The 22995-nt window shown below is 41.6% G+C and overlaps 1 protein-coding gene across 1 annotated transcript; it reads left to right on the top strand.

The window, feature by feature from the left end:
• On the top strand, positions 1–17763 carry LOC118370392 (alpha-1A adrenergic receptor-like). Its single transcript, XM_035755374.2, has 2 exons — positions 1–1247; positions 13923–17763. The coding sequence occupies exons 1-2, from the start codon at positions 278–280 to the stop codon at positions 14462–14464; spliced, it is 1512 nt and encodes a 503-aa protein (XP_035611267.1). The 5' UTR covers positions 1–277; the 3' UTR covers positions 14465–17763.
• Positions 17764–22995: the final 5232 nt, after the last annotated feature.

Here is a 22995-nt window from a genome sequence, read left to right as displayed (position 1 = left end):
CTGAGTGAGAGGCGACAGTCACGACGACTGTAGTAGCTGGTTAAAGTTATATAATCATGTGTTATGAGACTTAATTTTTCCGGACATCATGGAATTATGGAATCACACCATAAAAGGCAATTGCGCTTTTTCTCTGAGTTTTGCGCTCATTCTTCGTAATTGTTTTAGTTTGATTACCATTGAAAATGAAGTACACAGGTGATGTAACAAAATAAACGAAGTTTGTGTTGATCCATGGATTTACACATACCTGGTATGGAGGAACAGGGTCGTCAACATGAATTTTGATACTGCTGATGAAGTCAACTTCTGGAGTAACCGTTCCTCGGAGCTGTACTCGGAGACACAGGGACCATTATCTGCAAATAATTCCAACTTGACCACAGCAAATGGCACAGACAATAACACAGACACGAATCCGCTGGACCTTACCCGAGCCGTGTCCGTTGGTATAGTTCTGGGCGCGTTCATTCTGTTCGCAATTGTGGGCAACATACTCGTAATACTTTCCGTTGTATGCAACAGACACCTGCGCATCCCAACAAACTATTTCATTATCAACCTCGCCATTGCGGACCTGTTGCTGGGTACAACGGTGCTGCCCGTGTCTGCAACATTGGAGATTCTTGACTACTGGGTATTCGGGAGGATATTCTGTGACATCTGGGCGGCAGTGGACGTGCTATGTTGCACTGCTTCCATTATGAGCCTGTGCGTAATATCCATAGACCGTTATATAGGAGTGCGCTACCCACTGCAGTACCCCTGTATAGTAACGGAGAAAAGAGCCCTTTTGGCCATGCTCGGTGTTTGGGTTCTCGCTACTGTCATTTCCATTGGACCTCTGCTCGGGTGGAAACAACCACCCTCAAATGACGACACCATTTGCCCCATCACCGAAGAGCCCTTTTACGCACTGTTCTCGTCATTGGGTTCATTTTACATACCTCTGGCTGTCATCCTTTGCATGTACTGTCAGGTTTATGTAGTTGCCAAACGGACCACTAAGAACTTAGAGGCGGGGGTCATGAAAGAACACATGGACTCGAATGAGCTCACGCTCAGGATCCACTGCAAAAACGCACAACTACAGGAATACTGCGGCGCAGGCAAGGGCCAGACACGGAGCACGCTAACAGTCAAACTGCTCAAGTTCTCCCGAGAGAAGAAAGCTGCTAAAACGCTCGGTGTCGTGGTGGGCATGTTTATTCTCTGCTGGCTGCCATTCTTCCTCGTGCTGCCCATCGGTAGGTTTGGGGTTTTGTTGAGCAAACTGTTGTCATCATTGCCCCCTAGTTGCATTAGGTTAAATTGAACCACATAACTGATAGACAGGACACTGAATACATTCATTCTGTTTATAACAAAGAAACCTTGAAAATGAGTGTGGTCACCAGGCACGAACACATACAAGGCTCTCCCTGGCAGAGCACATGACCCTTTGCCCTTCCGGTCTCCAAAGTGCCCTTTTGGGTGGTGGTAATTATTTTCCCCCAAAATATATATTTTTGTATATTTTTTTTTGTCATTGTTGTTCGGATCCCACTTCCCGCAAGTCATCAAGTTCGCCACCCCCCACCCCCCACCCAGTCTGTTGGTTGCGCATGTTGATCGTTTGTCCTTCCGCGTCACTTTACACACAGACAATGTCAGCTAAACATAGAATGAAGATGTTTATTTGTCTCTCTGTGACGGCCGAAAACTTCATAGTTGAATATTAATAGCCTAAAAAGTTCGCAATGTTATAAACAAGCGAATCAATGCCACATTTTTTCATATTAAAACAAGCCAACTGAATGCTAAATATAAGCTAAATATTGACATCACTTTCATGTAGGCCCATGTGCAATCGATAGACCTACATCCGAGCCGCTACCAATGTTCTTATCTATTAAGCCTATGGGCTACTATTATCTAAAAGCTTACGCATTTCACTGTAGCCTAACCAATAACGTAAAGGTAAACATATTAGGTATATGTCAACGTTGCTTAACTTGCTACTTCATGTTTAATTATTTTAATTGGTTATTTATTTCATTGTAGAATAGCTGTACCCTAAACCTACGTTAAGCTCAATTCCTGCCTGCCCTTAGGCTACAATTATTTGTTGAGCAAAATTTGCAAAAACCATTGTCATATCCTATTTTTAGGTCACATTGATAGTTTCTATAGCAAACGGGGGAATGAGCGACTTTTACAGTTTACACAAAGTGAAGAAATTCAGAATTTACATAAACCAACATTGCATACAAAATAGCAGGAGAACACTTAGAACACTTAGAACACTTAGAATGCATAACACATGGCAAACATATAAAACAAACAGGCTACAAAACATGTTTTCTCATAATTGGAAAACTGTACTGTGTAAAAAAATATATATACAAAAGATTACTTCGAATAGCCATAAAACATGTAAAAGCTACAGCGAGCTTTTTGTCTATATACTGGAGTCATTTTCAGCACGGGACAGCTCCTGCAAAGGCCGTTCAGTTTCAGATTGGAACAAGTGCACTGCGTGGTGTTTTGGGAAAAGGGCGTGACATCTTATGTTTAGGATGCATCGCTAAAATACTCGTAAACCTAAAATCCATCACTATCGGGATTCAGGAAACCCGTCCCGGGCCTTTGTCCCAGTCTGGCCTGTACGGGGATTGCGCACGCCCGGTATCCAAACATTGAGAGATGCGGTCACTGTCGGAGTGTGTGCAGCTAGCTACCTAGTATAAATATCAGCGGTACTGCCACAACGGCGTTATATTTGATTAATACTTGATAACACCATATTTAGCCTACACAATTCGGTCTGGTTGACTGATATGCGCAGCAGAGAGCGACAAAAAGACAGAGGTAGGCGAAATCACAATCAGTCAAATAAATTAAACTAGCTGGCAGATCAACATCAAAGATCAGCTGATAGCCGACTCCCTTTTACCGATGTCAACCAAGTAACTAGGTTACTTACAATTTGTGATGATGAGAAAATAAAAATAAAATCTTTACAGGCATTTTGTTATGTATGTTATGAATTTCGAGTTATGATTTATGAAAGTAAAACAAAAAATCAAGCAGGGTGCCTTTTTAAAATGTTTTAGCACCTGTCCCCTGAAAGGTCTGTGCATGGCGCTGTGTGTGTGACATAAGAGGACCGCATATATCTGTACAGGATATTCTCTGATTATCATTCTCACACAAGCACACAGGCATTTATTTACACACACACACAGTCTCTCTCTCTGACACACACACAGATACTATTTTTTCCAAATACAGTATACCAATAATATAGAGTTTTCATAAGTCTGATGGTAGTCATGTCAAAAATAAAATAATTTGTTTAGGCAGAAAAGGGGTTAATCAGACGCAGTAGGTCTACACCCATGCCAAAACGTGAAAGTGGGGTATGACAGTAAAATACAGCTTCCTTTTATTATCGAAAGGTTAACTTGCCAAAAATGTAAAGATAGAAAAAGACCATACTTCCCAGCCTGTGGCACCAGAAAATGGAGGTAGCTCGTTAGGGGTAGCTTGGTTGTAGCATAAGGGTGCAATGGTGCACGAATCTGGTGTACTAATAAATCATTTATTGTGGGTGCTAATGTGGGTGGTTGGCCTCTTCTTGTGTGTGTTTTAGTGCCGGCAAGCCTCTATCTTGAGTTTCCCATGTTCCCAGCACCTCTTAAATCAAGTGAGCAACACATTACACATCAAAGTGGATTCCTCCTACATCTGTTGTTGACATGGAAAAGTTCAGAGAGATGAAACAGACTTTTATACATGAGTCCTTTCCATCCCCTGCCCTCTATATTTGTCTATATTTACTGATTTATGCCAACCCTGAAACACCATGTCCATTTGGAAATGTATACCGTAGCATGCTCATGCTCTTTGAAAGTCTCATTTCCAAATCGCAGGCCCAAAGTCTTCATTCTCTCCAACTGGACTTCACACAGTTAACTGGACATTTTTCATTTCAATTTTGCAAAGCAAAAACTCAGTAGGCCTATACCACAGGGAGAGTATATAAATACAGGATATACTATATTTTCAATGATTGATTACTGGTATACTAATTATTCTGTGCTTTTACTAAACCAGTGTGTCTATCACAGAAATACATCCTGAATGAAGGGTGATATCAGTCAGTGAGATAAGAGAAATGTACAGCTTTGTGGTGATAATCAGGTTATTTTGGCTTTGCTCAAATTACCCAGTTGCAATGTCAAATTGTGGCTCCCTAATGGTTCCTGAGGCCTTCTCAGGGTGTGATGTAGACTGGCTGTGTGGATGACAGAGATGGAGACAATAATATACGCACTGAGCAGAGCGGTGACCTAGCCTGGCCACACCATGGACGTGGAAGCATTGTGTAGAGTAGAGGGATGACATCTAGTACAGATCACACAGAGTACTTGATGGTGAACAATCCGACAGTACTTTGGGTAGTAGCCTAGTTAGTCAAGTTCACAAATCATGTTTTTATTGTCAATTGCACAAGTACAGTGAAATGTCTTTCTTGCTTGCTCATTGCAGTAATCAATATCATAAGTAGAACACACACAAGAAATTGAAATAAGAACATAAGAAAGTAAGTAAGCTATATATATATATATAGGGTCAGTTCCAGAGTCAGTGCCAATACCATATTTACAATGTGCAGGGATACTGGAGTGGTAGAGTTAGATATGTATAGGGCTAAGGTGACTATAGGCATCAGGATAGATGATAAACTGAGTAGCAGCAGTGTATATGATGGTTGTATGTGAGTGCGTGCGTGTGTGTGTGTGTGTGTGTGTGTGTGTGTGTGTGTGTGTGTGTGTGTGTGTGTGTGTGTGTGTGTGTGTGTGTGTGTGTGTGTGTGTGTGTGTGTGTGTGTGTGTGTGTGTGTGTGTGTGTGTGTGTGTGTGTGTGTGTGTGTGTGTGTGTGTGTGTGTGTGTGGAGTCAATATGAATGTGTGTGCGTGTTATGTATGAGCAAATTAAGTGTGAGTTTTGGAGTGTCAGTGTAAGTGAGTGTGAGTGAGTGAGTGTGTAGAATGTGCATAGAGTGACTGCTGCAGACGTCGGTGTCGTTGGACCCTCATCCAGACACTCAGGGACTTCTGTTAAAGATAATACAAATGTTATTGGTTTGAAGGATTGTAGCTTTCCTGACATTGGTTGTAATTTCCTCCTATGGTTTTTGGAATATGATGTCTGATATATTTGTTATGAGTCCAGGAAGCAACAATAAGCCCTGAATAGCCCTGTCTTTGCTATCTCTACCAGTATATCAGTGATATTATCTAAATTATATTAAAACTATATAATCTGTTACATCACTTGATAATATTTACTTAAGGTATAGATATTGGGAGTGGTTATTATCTCAGTTATGCAATAAAGCCCTGGATTTAAACAGTAATAATTGGAATATAAATGGTGTTTTCATTGGAAATGAATGGTAGTCCTTAAAAGCACTCCCTTAGACAAATTGGATAAAAATAGCTGGGTGAAGAATTATTGGTGTTCATATTTGACAGACTTGTTGCTATTGCAACTGCCAGGATTTTAAAGTATCTTTGTGAGAGCTTTTGCAGACTGTGTGTGACAATAGTTCCACTTTTCAATGCCAGAATAAATTTTCAAATTTTCAAACTCTCTGCCTTGACCCTCCAAAGGCATGTTTTTGTTTTTGTCACCCAACATGATGTAGTAACCACAAACTATAGTGCTCTGTGACCTATTGTGCCTGTATTTTATGGGTTGTCCTCAGGCGGAGCTGGTGAAGAATAGAAGGATAGATTTTATGGGACAAACAGGAAACAGCATTTTTTCAAACAGTATAGCTGTTGAGGGCTTATGCTTTTTTCATCTCAGAACTCACTAGATGAACCAAAATATTACCTGCTAAAGATACTGACCCTCCAATGATTGTTGCTTTCCAAGTTACGTAACCAATATTTACTATTTTACCACGGTTACAGTTAAATGCATATGCATGATATTGCATTCCCACCATATTTAATAGATGTTTCCCATAATGTTTCAGATTAGTTAACTTATCAACCCAAATTCTCCAGTGAGCTGGACCTTGAGTGTGATATGATGGTGATAGGTTCCTGATGCTTTTAGAGGGCAGGGGGCAGGACAGTGCCAAGGCAGTCATACAGTAGGTCCCACTTACTATCATGCATCTTAAGCCCTCTTTAAAAATGGCTTTTGACAAGATATTTTATTCCATGCTTTTGTCCATTAATGTGTGTACGGAGCTGTCCAAGGGTATTAAGTTCCCAGGTAGATCTAAGGGTCTTTCTCTGGCACTATATGGCGCCGGAGAAGATGGCTGGCGTTTTATGGGCTGTTTACCAACCATGCTATTTGGTTAGATTTTTTCACACTGTTGGTAACTTATTTTGTACATAATGTTGCTGCTACTGTCCCTTATGTCCGGAAAGAGCTTCTAGAAATCAGAACAGCAATTTACTCGCCTTGAACTGGACGAATAATTTCTCTTTAATGAGTCGGACGAGAGGGATTTACTCCAGACACCCGAACAAGGCCCTCATCCCGTCATTCGCAGAGGGAAAGAGACGGAAAAGATCATGTGGACGGATATCGGGGTGCCTTGTGAGGATCCGCCGACGATTGGATAATGTGCCCTTGCCATCAGTACTTTTGGCCAGCGTACAATTGCTGGATAATAACTTGGACGAACTAAAAGCACTTATATCCTACCAACGGGACATTAAAAACTGTAATATCTTGTGTTTCACCTAGTCGTAGTTAACAACGACATGAATAGCATACAGCTGGCGGGTTATACATTGTATCAGCAGGATAGACAGCAGCCTCTGGTAAGACAAGGGGAGGCAGACTATGTCTATTTGTAAATAACAGCTGGAGCATGATATCTAAGGAAGTCTCTAGGTTTTGCTTGCCTGAGGTAGAGTATCTCATGATAAGCTGTAGACCACACTATCTACCTAGAGAGTTTTTATCTGTATTTTTCGTAGCTGTCTGCATACCACCACAGACCGATGCTGGCACTAAGATTGCACTCAATGAACTGTATACCGCCAAAAGCAAACAGGAAACGCTTATCCAGAGGCGGTACTCTTAGTGGCCGGGGACTTAAATCCATTTTACCTAATTTCTACCAGCATGTTAAATGTGCATCCAGAGGGGAAAAAAATTCTAGACCACCTTTACTCCACACACAAAGACGCGTACAAAGCTCTCCCTCGCCCTCCATTTGACATATCTGACCATAATTATATCCTCCTGATTCCTGCGACAAGCAAAAATTAAAGCAGGAAGCTTTAACCCGGGACTCTAACCCTGAAGCTTATAAGAAATCCTGCTATGCCCTCCAATGAACCATCAAACAGGTAAATCAAATCGTACTACACCGGCTCCGACGCTCATCGGATGTGGCAGGGCTTGCAAACTATTACAGACTACAAAGTGAAGCACAGCCGAGAGCTGCCCAGTGACACAAGCCTACCAGATTAGCTAAATTACTTATGTGCTCGCTTCGAGGATAATAACACTGAAACATGCATGAGAGCATCAGCTGTTCTGGACGACTGTGTGATCACGCTCTCCACAGCCGATGTGAGCAAGACCTGTTGTAACTACCCATCCCGTGTCCGGGATCGTTGTCATCATCTAACACTAATTAGCATAACGCAACGGACATAAATATTACTAGAAAATATTCCTATTCATGAAATCACAAGTGAAATATATTGAAACACAGCTTAGCCTTTTGTTAATCACACTGTCATCTCAGATTTTGAAAATATGCTTTACAGCCAAAGCAAGACAAGCATTTGTGTAAGTTTATTGATAGCCTAGCATAGCATTATGTCCAGCTAGCAGTAGGCAACTCAGAAAAGCAAAATCAGAAAAGCAATCAAATTAAATCGTTTACCTTTGATGAGCTTCGGATGTTTTCACTCACAGTTAGATAGCAAATGTTCCTTTTTTCCAAAAATATTATTTATGGAGGCGAAATAGCTCCGTTTGTTCTTCACGTTTGGCTGAGAAATCGACCGAAAATTGTGGTCACGAAAACGGCGAAAAATATTCCAAATTAGCTCCATAATATCGACAGAAACATGGCAAACGTTGTTTATAATCAATCCTCGAGGTGTTTTTCAAATATCTATTCGATAATATATCAACTGGGACAGTTGGCTTTTCAGTAGCACCGAGAGGAAAAATGGCTACCTCTGTATTTTACGCAATAATCACTCTGAGAGTCATCAGGTGACCACTTATGCAATATAGTCACTTACGCTCATTCGTCAACATAAATGCGTGAAACTACTTCAAAATACTGTAGACACCTTGGGGAATACATAGAAAAAGGAATCTGGTTGTTCGCCCATTCGCTGCTCAATAGGGACGCATCGGAACGCAGAGCTTTCAAAACATGAGTCACTTCCGGATTGGATTTTTCTCAGGCTTTCGCCTGCAATATCAGTTCTGTTATACTCACAGACAATATTTTTACAGTTTTGGAAACTTTAGAGTGTTTCCTATCCTACGCTGTCAATTATATGCATATTCTAGCATCTTGTCCTGACAAAATAGCCTGTTTACTCTGGGAACGTCGTTTTTCCAAAAATGAAAATACTGCCCCCTCGTTACAAGAAGTTTTAAACAGGTCAACATTCACAAGGCCACATGGCCAGACGGATTACCAGGATGTGTACTCCGAGCATGTGCTGACCACCTGGCAAGTGTCTTCTCTGACAATTTCAACCACTCCCTGTCTGAGTCTGTAATACCAACATGTTTCAAGCAGACCACCATAGCTTTGCTTTATCTTGGCCAGGTCGCAATTGTAAATGAGAACTTGTTCTCAACTTGCCTACCTGGTTAAATAAAGGTGAAATAAATAAATACATAAAAATAGTCCCTGTGGGCAAGGTAACCTGCCAAAATGTAACCTGCCAAAATGTCTACCAACCCATAGCACTCACATCTGTAGCCATGAAGTGCTTTGAAAGGCTGGTCATGGCTCACATCAACACCATTATCCCAGAAAACCTAGATCCACTCCAATTTGCATACTGCCCCAACAGATCCACAGATGATGCAATCTCTATTGCACTCCACCCTGCCCCTTCACACCTGGACAAAAGGAACACCTTTGTGAGAATGCTGTTCATTGACTACAGCTCAGCATTCAACACCATAGTTTCGTCAAAGCTCATCACTAAGCTAAGGACCCTGGGACTACACACCTCCCTCTGCAACTGGATCCTGGATGCAACTTGATCCTGGACTTCCTGACGGGCCGCCCCCAGGTGGTAAGGGTAGGTAACAACACATCCGCCATGCTGATCCTCAACACTGGGGCCCCTCAGGGGTGCGTGCTCAGTCACCTCCTGTACTCCCTGTTCATTCATGACTGCACGGCAAGGCACGACTCCAAAACCATCATTAAGTTTGCCGATGACACAACAGTGGTAGGCCTGATTACCAACAATGACGAGACAGCATATAGGGAGGAGGTCAGAGACCTGACCGTGTGGTGCCAGGACAACAACCTCTCCCTCAATGACATCAAGACTAAGAAGATGATTGTGGACTACAGGAAAAGGAAGACCGAGTCCACCCCCATTCTCATCGACAGAGCTATAGTGGAGCAGGCTGAGAGCTTCAAGTTCCTTGGTGTCCAAATAACCAACAAACTAACATGGTCCAAGCACACCAAGACAGTCGATAAGAGGGCACGACAAATCCTATTCCTCCTCAGGAGACAGAAAAGATTTGGCATGGGTCTTCAAATCCTCAAAAGGTTCTACAGCTGCACCATCGAGAGCATGGTTGCATCACTGCCTGGTATGGCAACTGCTTGGCCTCCGCCTGCAAGGCACCACAGAGGGTAGTGCGTATGGCCCAGTACATCACTGGGGCCAAGCTTACTGCCATCCAGGACCTCTATACCAGGCAGTGTCAGAAGAAGGCCCTAAAAATTGTCAACGACTCCAGCCACCCTAGTCATAGACTGTTCTCTCTGCTACCACACGGAAAGCGGTACCGGAGCACCAAGTCTAGGTCCAAGTGTCACGTTCTGACCTTAGTTCTTTTGTTATGTCTTTGTTTTAGGTTGGTCAGGGCGTGAGTTGGGTGGGCAGTCTATGTTCTTTTTTCTATGATTTGGTATTTCTGTGTTTGGCCTGGTATGGTTCTCAATCAGAGGCAGCTGTCAATCATTGTCCCTGATTAAGAACCATACTTAGGCAGCCTGTTTTCACCCTTGAGTTGTGGGTGATTATTTTCCGTGTTTGTGTTTGAGCCACACAGGACTGTTTTGTTTGTTTCACGTTGTTGTTTTGTATTTTGTCATGTTCAGTTTTTCTTATTAAATTATGGACACTGACCACGCTGCAAATTGGTCCGATCTATCTTACTCCTCATCAGAGGAAAATGACGAACATTACACCAAGAGGTTTCTAAACAGCTTTTACCCCAAGCCATCAGACTACTGAACATCTAATCAAATGGCGACCTAGACTCTTTACATTGCCCCACTGCATCACCTATTCACTCTTTTACGCTGCTGCTGCTCTCTCTAATTATCTATGTATAAGTCACTTATATATTTCTGCCTACATATTACCTCAATTACCTCGAGTAACCAGTGACTCTGTACCGGTACCCCTGTAAAAAAAATATTTAACCTTTACTTAACTAGGCAAGTCAGCTAAGAACAACTTCTTATTTACAATGACAACCTAGGAACAGTGGGTTAACTGCCTTGTTAATGGGCAGAACAACAAATGTTTACCTTGTCAGCTCTGGGATTCAATCTAGCAACCTTTCGGTTACTGGCCCTAGGCTACCTGCCGCTATGGCTGTTTATTGTTTATTGCTGCTCTAAATTATTGTTATTATTATTTATTTATTTTAATGTTTTTTTTTCTTAAAACTGCATTGTTGGTTAAGGGCTTGTATGTAAGCATTTCACTGTAAGGTCTACTACACCTGTTGTATTCGGCGCATGTGACAAATACTATTTGATTGGATTTGATTTGATTCCTTGACCACACTATCATAATCAGGTATGTGTTAGCAAACATGCCCAAACCAGAATATGGATAAATCCTTCCTATAAAAATTAACTGCTCCTTTTGGCTGAATCTGTAGTCAATGTTTCTGTCCTAAAATGGAAATACCAGTTATGTAGCTAAAATGCGTAGTACAAATAGTAATTTGACAGCATCAGTGATAAAAGTAAAAATATTCCCAGTCTGTCTGGACCTCTGAGAAATTAATGTGCCGACATGACTGTTGTTTTCTCATTCCATGTTACTCAATCAATGCCCGGGCATACAGTTCCTCTAAGGACCTCCACATTTGTAGAAGAGGGCATGGACTGAGAGATTCCATTTGAGATTATTTCTATGTATGGCGATTGATTGTGAAACCATGATAGATTGAGGAGTTTGCTGCATTATCCTGAGTTCTCCTCCCCCTCCCTCTAGCATAATGTTTTTTAGCAGCACTCAGGACATAGCCAGGAGATGTGTTGAAAGCCAGCAGCCTCACAGGGCTCTGCATACTGGAAGACTACTGTACATTTGACTGTCCCCCCATTCATAGTCAAATGTATTGCATCAGTCTTTGCTTTGTTGTTTACTACCTCTTCTCTATAGAGCGACATTGACTACCTTTCTGTGTTTGGCTTATTAGTTTGTCAGAATTCAGCAGCCGTCAAGCCGGACTCAGACATTTTGTAGATAAGACGGGCAGTCAATGTTGTCCGGATGTGTGAAAGACTTGGCGAGTAGATGAAATGGTCAATTGGTATGTGTAAATAAAGCCCTAGGAGATGGACTGTGCAAGTGGAATTGAGAGAGAAGTCGGACAGAGTGCACTGTGATTTGTTAGCCTGGATTCCACAGTTGCACGGCGCGAAGAAGCATCCTAAATCTTAGCATGTAAGCACTATCAGAGTAAAGTGGGTTCCTGGCTTCTGGTGACTACGGAGTTTGGGGGATGAGGACGTTACAGTTAGTGGAATAGCGTTGTGGAAGCTCTGGCTATGAAGGCACTTTGCCCTGGACAATAAAGCCAGCCAGTAGCACATGATTAAAGTGTAAACACAGTCTCTCCTAGGGACAGGCTGGGAAATGACAAATGTGTCCTTGAATTAGATGGTTCTATGAGCCATGGCTCTATTCTGAGGAAACACTGTAATAACTCTGGTTAATAATCTCTCCGTCCCAAAGCCGAAAGAGAGAAATAGGATAGAATGCAACATCTTTCTCTTCAGGTTTTCATCCAATAACGTGACAGCCAAGGCTTCTGTGGCAGGACATACCAAAGTGGATGATTACACAATGCTGAGTCCAAAAAGGCCAAAAAAGGGGATGTGATGTGCATCGGGGGATGAGTGCGAGGGTTTGTTAAAGAGTGGACTCCCAGCAGTGAAAGCCTCTGGGATTAGTGTGCCTGTAAAATGGGGAAGAATTTGGAATGATGGCGGATGTCTGTGACCTTTGTTTATGAGCTGGAGACAGCAAAGATGAAACTTGAAAAAGTGCACAGTAGTGTCGGCACAGTAGTGTTATAGCTTACTGTAATGATTTCTATACTTAATTAGGCTGCTTGTAAATCCTGCCTATAACTTTTTTTACAACTTTTCTTCAATAGCATTGGAAGCTTAGTAGCTTATTCAGAATCAGTGGAAGCACATGCAAGGTTGGTAGGGTTGACCTCAGTGATTAAAGGCCCAGTGCATTCAAAGTGCAGTTTTTCCTGTGTTTTGTATCATATTGTACAACAGCTGATGAAACTAACACTGAAAAAGTGTGAAAACATATGATCAGTGTTATTTCCTGATAATTGCTGGTTGAAAACACAATCTACACAGGACCTTCTAATCAGCAGGTTTGCATGGGTGGGAATTTTTGTCTTCCATGCGGTAATTGATTAATAGACCAATAACAAAGAGTTTTCAGTTTCCCCCCCTCAGACTATTCCCAGACAGTCCTAGCGAAATTCTTGCAAGATAAATTGTTTTTTGCTAAAAAAGCTATTTTTGCCCATTTTAATTAAAATATTTTACAATAGGGTACTTAATTGTGACCCATAAATTATTTGATATTGATATAAAACCAGCTGAATTGGGCCTTTAAGGAGAGTATAGTACTGTACACTAATGGCGTGTGCTGTCAGTGAGTCATGCTATCTTTCTCTAAAACATTCCAAAACAGGAAACAGTCAAGACAGTAGAATCAGCACCAAAATGGTAATACTTGGAATCACTGTGCAAACACTGTAATAATTGGAGAACCACCAATCTCTATATCTCTATAGTGTATGATACTCCCGTGTCACTATACACCTGAGGCACGGGAGTTCATACACTATAGATTATGCCCTCTATAGTTGAATGAATGTATGATTAAAAATAAATACTTTTGCCAGTTGTACAATTGATAATAGTGTTTGATGCTTCAACAAAACCAGTTGAGTGAAGCCCCGCTTGTACTCTTTAAAAGTTCTCATCAGCTCGGTCACTGATCGTTGATCTGAAAAGTCTGGGAAGGGGAAAGTTGAGCGATTGAAACCCCACCAAGCCTATATTTCACCTTTCCCGTCTTTCCAGATCCTTGGTCTCGAGCGAGAGGAGGATGCCCGTGATAAAGTAGCTGCTGGTACATTGACTGTCTGCGAGGTTCTTTTGATGAATGCTGCCATCTATTGATAACCAAACATAATGCATTGAAGAGATGGTTCAGCGTTTACATAGTTTTCTCAGATACAGTATATCTACCACCACAGTGCATACCACATCTTATATTTAAAATGTGAAGTTAAGTTAAAATATATAACAGATATAAGATATAATATATAATGACATTGTTTTTGGACATCTCTGTCCATTTATGACACGTTTTCTCCATGTAATGTCCCAGGGTCATTCAACGCCAACCTGCGTCCCCCGGAGACGTTCTTTAAGGTGATCTTCTGGCTGGGCTACTTCAACAGCTGCCTGAATCCCATCATCTACCCCTGCTACAGCCGAGAGTTCAAACAGGCCTTCATCCGCATCCTCAAGTGCCGCTGCCATCAGAAGAAAAAGCAGAAGGGCTGGAGGGCCTACTACAACTACCGTTCCTCTCACCTGGGCTCCACCAACAACTCCTACCTGAATGGGAGTCAGCAGACCCTGTCCTCTGTCAACCCCAGCCCTCGCTGTGTGAGCAAAGGATCCGGCTCTCGCCTGGAGTCTGGGTGGGGCCATGGCTCCCTGTCCCCCTGCCTGTCTCTGCCTGGGAGCCCCTTCACCAGCCAGATGAGGGCCCTTCCTGGGGCTGTCCGCCAGAGCACCAGCAGAACTATCAGAGTCAACCTGGCCTCCCCCCTGGCCAGGGAGCCAGTGCATGCCAATGGACAGAGTGGGAATGGAAAGGTGGAGCATGGGGCAATCCGGGCAACACCTGAGACAATAATGTAATGGCGGGTTGGAGCATCAGTCATAAGCCTGGACAATGCCGTTTGATAGTCTGTACTTATGCAACGGTAGCCTTTACATCCAGGTGCATGTGGGTATTTTATACTGGATGCTGAAATATGGACAAAGGCCTAACTACTGTAGCAGTCTGGATTTAAGATTTACGCATCACACCAGAGGGTCAATGGTCAATGTGTCCGTAAGTATTTATTACTAAAAGTCCGAATGCTTGTTGTTCCATGTCCTCCAAATGTCCTTTTAAATAATTATTTGTATTATTAAATGATAGTTTTAGACAGAACACTGAAGGCCTCTGCTACTGCACAAAACCTTTTCAGAATAACATGTGCAGCTCTGGCACATACAACTTTCTATTTTCACAATTATGGTGTGAATTTTCAAAACTCTTAGTACAAAACTCAAAATGGGTAGCACTTGTAATGCAGCCTGTCTTAATTCAAACCCTTTCATTGTCCATTTATTTCATTTGTCGACATCTTTTACCACACAGCCATTGATCCACAATATAGGTTAACTCAGTACATTGATTTAATCATCAAAACACAACATAATAATATCTTCTCAATTTAGTTATTTTAAATACCAGTTCATCCACTAGCAAAACATCTTAGACACGTGTTTCTATCACGTTTCAGGTAAGACCCAAATGCAGACTGTGTTGTTGTAACAATGTTTAGCACAGCAACAGGGGCAGGCAAACGACAGGTCAGGTCAGACAGGGGTCCATAATCCAGAGTAGTGGGGCAACGGTACGGGATGGCAGGCGGGCTCAGAGTCAGTACAGGCAAGGGTCAAAACCAGGAGGGCGAGAAAAAGAGAGACTGGGAAAAAGCAGGAGCTGAGACAAAACGCTTGTTGACTTGACAAGCAAAACGAACTGGCACAAACAAACAGAGAACACATGAATAAGTACCAGGGGGACAATGGGAAAGATGGGCGACACCTGGAGGGGGGTGGAGACAAGCACAAGGTCTGGTGAAACAGATCAGGGCGTGACAGTTTAAAATGGTATTTTTTATGTAATATGCTACAGTACTGTAAATTACAGTACATTACACCTTTTTCACATTAGGCAATACACCTACACTACCCATTAAAATTGACTGAACATTACATTTCCGTAATGTCCATTATCCCATGTGTGATGAAAGGTGTGACCATTGGAGACATCTGTTTAACAGGCACTAGTTCGCAGTAAATATCTTCATTGCTCATGCACCTGGGGGAAAAGCTTTTGGCATGGCGAATCTAAGCCTGACATTGGTCTGAATTGATGTAATCATATGCCTCGTCCATGGCCTGAAGGAGGGTGTTACACTCATGGAGGTGACATTCACACATCTTCCAAATGTATTGTAATCGTGTATTGTATTGGTTCTGTACATGGCTCAGTGCATAAGAGCATGGCACTAGGAAAAGGGGATACCTAGTCAGTTGTTCAACTGAATGCATTCAACTGAAATATGTCCTACACATTTAATCCAAACCCTCTGAATCAGGTGTAGGGGGCTGCCTTAATCAACATAAGTTGTTGAAGTAGTTGTTGTTTAACTGCCTAAAGAGTACTGTGGAGTAAAATCATGAAAGTTTGAGAGTATATATATACAGTTCAAGTCGGAAGTTTACATACACCTTAGCCAAATAGATTTAAACTCAGTTTTTCACAATTCCTGGCATGTAAAATCCCAGTGAAAAATCCCTGTTTTAGGTCAGTTAGGTTCACCACTTTATTTTAAGAATGTGAAATGTCAGAATAATAGTAGAGAGAATTGTTTACTTCAGTTTGTATTTCTTTCATCTCATTCCCAGTGGGTCAGAAGTTTACATACGCTCAATTAGTATTAGGTAGCATTGCCTTTAAATTGTTGCACTTGGGTCAAATGTTTCGGTTAGCCTTCTACAAGCTTTCCACAATAAGTTGGGTGAATTTTGGCCCATTCCTCCTGACACAGCTGATGCAACTGAGTCAGGTTTGTAGGCATCCTTGCTCACGCAAGCTTTTTCAGTTTTAACCACAAATTTTGTATAGGATTGAGTGAGGTTAGGACTTTGTGGTGGCCACTCCAATACCTTGACTTTGTTGTCCTTAAGCTATTTTGTAGGCTTGGGATCATTGGGATCATTGTCCATTTGGAAGACCCATTTGCAACCAAGCTTTAACTTCCTGACTGATGTCTTGAGATGTTGCTTCAATAAATCCACATAACTTTCCTTCCTCACGATGCCATCTATTTTGTGAAGTGCACCAGTCCCTACTGCAGCAAAGCACCCCCACAACATGATGCTGCCACCCCCGTGCTTCACGGTTGGGATGGTGTTTGTCGGCTTGCAAGCCTCCCCCTTTTTCCTCTAAACATAGCAATGGACAGTATGGCCAAACAGTTCTATTTTTGTTTCATCAGACCAGAGGACATTTCTCCAAAAAGTATGATCTTTGTCCCCATGGGCAAAGTCTGGCTTTTTTAATGGCGGTTTAGGAGCAGTGGCTTCTTCATTGCTGAGCGGCCTTTCAGGTTATGTCGATATAGGACTCGTTTTACTGTGGATATAGATACTCCAGCATCTCCACAAGGTCCTTTGCTGTTGTTCTGGAAATGATTTGCACTTTTCGCACCAAAGTACGTTCATCTCTAGGAGACAGAACGCATCTCCTTCATGAGCGGTATGACAACTGCGTGGTCCCATGGTGTTTATACTCGCGTACTATCGTTTGTACAGATGAATGTGGTACCTTCAGGCGTTTGGAAATTGCTCCCAAGGATGAACCAGACTTGTGGAGGTCTACAACTTTTTTTTCTTAGGTCTTGGCTGATTTATTTGGATTTTCCCATGATGTCAAGCCAAGAGGCACTGAGTTTGAAGGTAGGCCTTGAAAAACATCCACAGGTACACCTCCAATTTACTCAAATCATGTCAATTAGCCTATCAGAAGCTTCTAAATCCATTACATAATTTTCTGGAATTTTCCAAGCTGTTTAAAGGCACAGTCAACTTAGTGTATGTAAACTTCTGACCCATTGGAATTGTGACACAGTGAATTATAAGTGAAATAATGTCTAAACAGTTCTTGCCAAGACTATAGTTTGTTAACAAGAAAATGACTCCAACCTAAGTGTATGAAAACTTCCAACTTCAACTGTATATATATCTATATATATATATATATATATATACAGTGGGGAGAACAAGTATTTGATACACTGCCGATTTTGCCGATTTTCCTACTTACAAAGCATGTAGACGTCTGTAATTTTTATCATGGGTACACTTCAATTGTGAGAGACGGAATCTAAAACAAAATTCCAGAAAATCACATTGTATGATTTTTAAGTAATTCATTAGCATTTTATTGCATGACGTAAGTATTTGATACATCAGAAGAGCAGAAATTAATATTTGGTACAGAAACCTTTGTTTGCAATTACAGAGATCATACGTTTCCTGTAGTTCTTGACCAGGTTTGCACACACTGCAGCAGGGATTTTGGCCCACTCCTCCATACAGACCTTCTCCAGATCCTTCAGGTTTCGGGGCTGTCACTGGGAAATACGGACTTTCAGCTCCCTCCAAAGATGTTCTATTGGGTTCAGGTCTGGAGACTGGCTAGGCCACTCCAGGACCTTGAGATGCTTCTTACGGAGCCACTCCTTAGTTGCCCTGGCTGTGTGTTTCGGGTCGTTGTCATGCTGGAAGACCCAGCCACGACCCATCTTCAATGCTCTTACTGAGGGAAGGAGGTTGTTGGCCAAGATCTCACGATACATGGCCCCATCCATCCTCCCCTCAATACGGTGCAGTCGTCCTGTCCCCTTTGCAGAAAAGCATCCCCAAAGAATGATGTTTCCACCTCCATGCTTCACAGTTGGGATGGTGTTCTTGGGGTTATACTCATCCTTCTTCTTCCTCCAAACACGGCGAGTGAAGTTTAGACCAAAAAGCTCTATTTTTGTCTCATCAGACAACATGACCTTCTCCCATTCCTCCTCTGGATCATCCAGATGGTCATTGGCAAATTTCAGACGGGCCTGGACATGCGTTGCCTTGAGCAGGGGGACCTTGCGTGCGCTGCAGGATTTTAATCCATGATGGCGTAGTGTGTTACTAATGGTTTTCTTTGAGACTGTGGTCCCAGCTCTCTTCAGGTCATTGACCAGGTCCTGCCATGTAGGACTGGGCTGATCCCTCACCTTCCTCATGATCATTGATGCCCACGAGGAGAGATCTTGCATGGAGCCCCAGACCGAGGGTGATTGACTGTCATCTTGAACTTCTTCCATTTTCTAATATTTGGGCCAACAGTTGTTGCCTTCTCACCAAGCTGCTTGCCTATTATCCTGTAGCCCATCCCACCCTTCTGCAGGTTTACAATTTTATCCCTGATGTCCTTACACCCTCTCTAGTCTTGGCCATTGTGGAGAGGTTGGAGTCTGTTTGATTGAGTGTGTGGACAGGTGTCTTTTATACAGGTAACGAGTTCAAACAGGTGCAGTTAATACAGGTAATGAGTGGAGAACAGGAGGGCTTCTTAAAGAAAAACTAACAGGTCTGTGAGAGCAGGTCTAACAGGTCTGTGAGAGAATTCTTACTGGTTGGTAGGTGATCAAATACTTATGTCATGTAATAAAATGCAAATTAATGACTTACAAATCATACAATGTGATTTTCTGGATTTTTGTTTTAGATTCCGTCTCTCACAGTTGAAGTATACCTATGATAAAAAATTACAGACCTCTACATGCTTTGTAAGTAGGAAAACCTGCAAAATCGGCAGTGTGTCAAATACTTGTTCTCCCCACTATATATATATATACTATCAGTCAAAAGTTTTAGAACACCTACTGATTCAAGGGTTTTTGTTTATTTAGACTATTTTGACTAGAATAACATTGAATACATTAAAACTATGAAATAACACATTGTAACCAAAAAAAGTGTTTCTATTCTTTGGTCTGAGATTTTTGGTTCTTTGTGAGATGCGATGTGGGTGAGCAGATGATCTCCACATGTGTATTTCCCACTGTAAAACATGGAGGATGAGGTGTTATAGTGTGGGGGTACTTTCCTGGTGACACTGTCTCTGATTTATTTAGAATTCAAGGCACACTTAACCTGCATGGCTACCATCGCATTCGGCCGCGATATGCCATCCCATCTGGTTTGCGCTTAGTGGGACTATCATTTGTTTTTCAACAGGACAATGACCAAATGCACATCCAGGCTGTGTAAGGGCTGTTTTACCAAGAAGGAGAGTGATGGAGTGCTGCATCAGATGAACTGGCATCCACAATCCCCCGACCTCAAACCAATTGAGATGGTTTGGGATGTGTCGGACCGCAGAGTGAAGGAAAAGCAGCCAGAAAATGCTCAGCATATGTGGGAACTCCTTTAAGACTGTTGGAAAAGCATTCCAGGTGAAGCTGGTTGAGAGAATGTCAAGAGTGTGCAAAGCTGTCATCAAGACAAAACATGGCTATTAGAAGACTCAAATACTCAAATATACTTTGATTTGTTTAATACTTTTTTTGGGTGCTACATGATTTCATATGTGTTATTTCATAGTTTCGATGTCTTCACTACTATTCTACAATGTAGAAAATAGTAAAAAAGAAAGAAAGAAAACCCCTTGAATGAGTAGGTGTTCTAAAACTTTGGACCGGTAGTGTGTGTATAGTGTTTGGTGTATAGTGTATAGTATATATATATATATATATATATATATATATATATATATATATATATATATATATATATATATATATATATATATATATATATATATATATATATATATATATATATATACATATATATCATACATTTTATGTTTCTACTTTACAAACATACATTTTCATTATGTAGTTCTCAAAATCTGTAGTTAACAAACCAATTAACATGTTAAATCTATAGGTCTACCATACATTTAAGTGACTATCAATTAAAAGCAGTCAAATTAAGTAATAGTAAATGTCCCTTAAAGAAAGAGATGAGAATTATATCAAAAAGAGCATTGCATTGTGAATAGCAATTACTTTATCTGAACATGTATAGCAATGTGAAAAATGTATTTCTAGATTAAACACTTAGTCAATTGAAAATTTGCTTAGACTTTTGAAATAACTGCCCATTTTATTATCTGTTTTGAGTTTTGTACTAAGAGTTGTGAAAATGTACCATATACTTGAAGGGGATCAACTTTGCTTGACTTTGGTTGCACTGCTCTGCATTGTAACAAAGAATTAGGACACCTTTCCATGAAATAGACTGACCAGGTGAATCCAAGTGAAAGCTATGATTCCTTATTGATGTCACTTGTTAAATCCACTTCAATTAGTGTAGATGAAGTGGATTGTGTGTCTGTCATTCAGAGGGTAAATGGGCAAGACAAAATATTTAAGTGCCTTTGAACAGGGTATGGTAGTAGGTTCCAGGCGCACCGTTTTTTGTCAAGAACTGCAACACTGCTGGGTTTTCACACTCAACAGTTTCCCATGTGTATCAAGAATGGTCCACCACACAAAGGGGGTGCAAATCGATAACAAACTCAGCAAAAAAAGAAATGTCCTCTCAATGTCAACTGTGTTTATTTTCAGCAAACTTAGCATGTGTAAATATTTGTATGAACATAACAAGATTCAACAACTGAGACATAAACTGAACAAGTTCCACAGACATGTGACGAACAGAAATGGAATAATGTGTCCCTGAACAAAGGGGGTGGGTCAAAATCAAAAGTAACAGTCCGTATCTGGTGTGGCCACCAGCTGCATTAAGTACTCCACCTCATGGACTGCACCAGTTTTGCCAGTTCTTACTGTCAGATGTTACCCCACTCTTCCACCAAGACACCTGCATGTTCCCAGACACTTCTGGGGGTATGGCCCAAGCCCTCACCCTCTGATCTAACAGGTCCCAGACGTGCTCAATGGGATTGAGATCCGGGCTCTTCGCTGGCCATGGCAAAACATTCTTGACTTGCAGGAAATCACGCCCAGAACGAGTAGTACGGCTGCCTGCAATGACGACAAGCTCAGTCCGATAATGCTGTGACACACCACCCCAGACAATGACGGACCCTCCACCTCCAAATCAATCCCGCTACAGAGTACAGGCCTCGGTGTAACACTAATTCCTTCGACGATAAACGTGAATCCGACCATCACCCCTGTGGAGACAAAACCGCGACTCGTCAGTGAAGAGCACTTTTTGCCAGTCCTGTCTGGTCCAGCGACTGTGGGTTTGTGCCGGTGATGTCTGGTGAGGACCTGCCTTACAACAGGCCTACAAACCCTCAGTCCAGCCTCTCTCAGCCTATTGCGGAGAGTCTGAGCACTGATGAAGGGATTGTGCATTCCTGGTGTAACTCAGGCAGTTGTTGTTGCCATCCTGTACCTGTGCCGCATGTGTGATGTTCGGATGTACCGATCCTGTGCAGGTGTTGTTACACGTGGTCTGCCACTGAGAGGATGATCAGCTGTCCGTCCTGTCTCCCTGTAGCGCTGGCTTAGGGGTCTCACAGTACGTACATTGCAATTTATTACCCTGGCCAAATCTGCTGTCCTCATGCCTCCTTGCAGCATGCATAAGGCACATTCACGCAGATGAGCAGGTACCCTGGGCATCTTTCTTTTGGTGTTTTTCAGAGTCAGTAGAAAAACCTATTCGGTGTCCTAAGTTTTCATTACTGTGACCTTAATTGCCTACCGTCTGTAAGCTGTTAGTGTCTGAACCGTTCCACAGGTGCATGTTCCTGAATTGTTTATGGTTCATTGAACAAGCATGGGAAACAGTGTTTAAACCCTTTACAATGAAGATCTGTGAAGTTATTTGGATTTTTACGAATTATCTTTGAAAGACAAGGTCCTGAAAAAGGGATGTTTCTTTTTTTTTGCTGAGTTTAGGAAGGTGTTCTTAATCTTTCATACACTCAGTGTGTATAAAAGATAATTGTCTCGACTATTTTGGAGGGTGAAACATATTCTTCTTGTCATATTGTATTTGTTCTATTTGTATGTTGAGTGAAACATTTATATTTGATAGCTAGCTGTCCAGTAAAGGCTATTGAAAGCATTGTGTTGAGATCATTTAGGTTCATGGTTGACATCAATCCCCATGTGTATTTGGGTTTGTTCTCTCAATTTAAGAATGTAATGTAATGTAATATTGCATTTTTATTGTTTGAAGGCATGTATATATGTGCGTGATGTATCTTGATTTACAGTATCGTATTGCAGCGTTTGTACACATCTGCAGCATTTGTAGTTCACATCTGCTAAACTTGGGATTGATATTGTATTTATTTATTTAGATGGCAGGATATATGTGATAGAAAATGTTTTATTTAAAGGGGGAATGTGCTTTTTATCTCAAACTATTTAGAGGGACAGTGCAGTAACAATCTAACTATGCCGAATAAGATTTCAAATAAATACATTAAATTAAAATCAAGACCCTCTATGGCTGTTCAGATTTCATGTTTTAATGTCATGTGCACAAGTACAGTGAAATGCCTTTCT

Source organism: Oncorhynchus keta, chromosome 12 (genome assembly GCF_023373465.1).
Source record: "Oncorhynchus keta strain PuntledgeMale-10-30-2019 chromosome 12, Oket_V2, whole genome shotgun sequence".
Lineage (NCBI taxonomy): Eukaryota > Metazoa > Chordata > Actinopteri > Salmoniformes > Salmonidae > Oncorhynchus > Oncorhynchus keta.
This window is presented reverse-complemented; position numbering and strand designations above follow the sequence as displayed.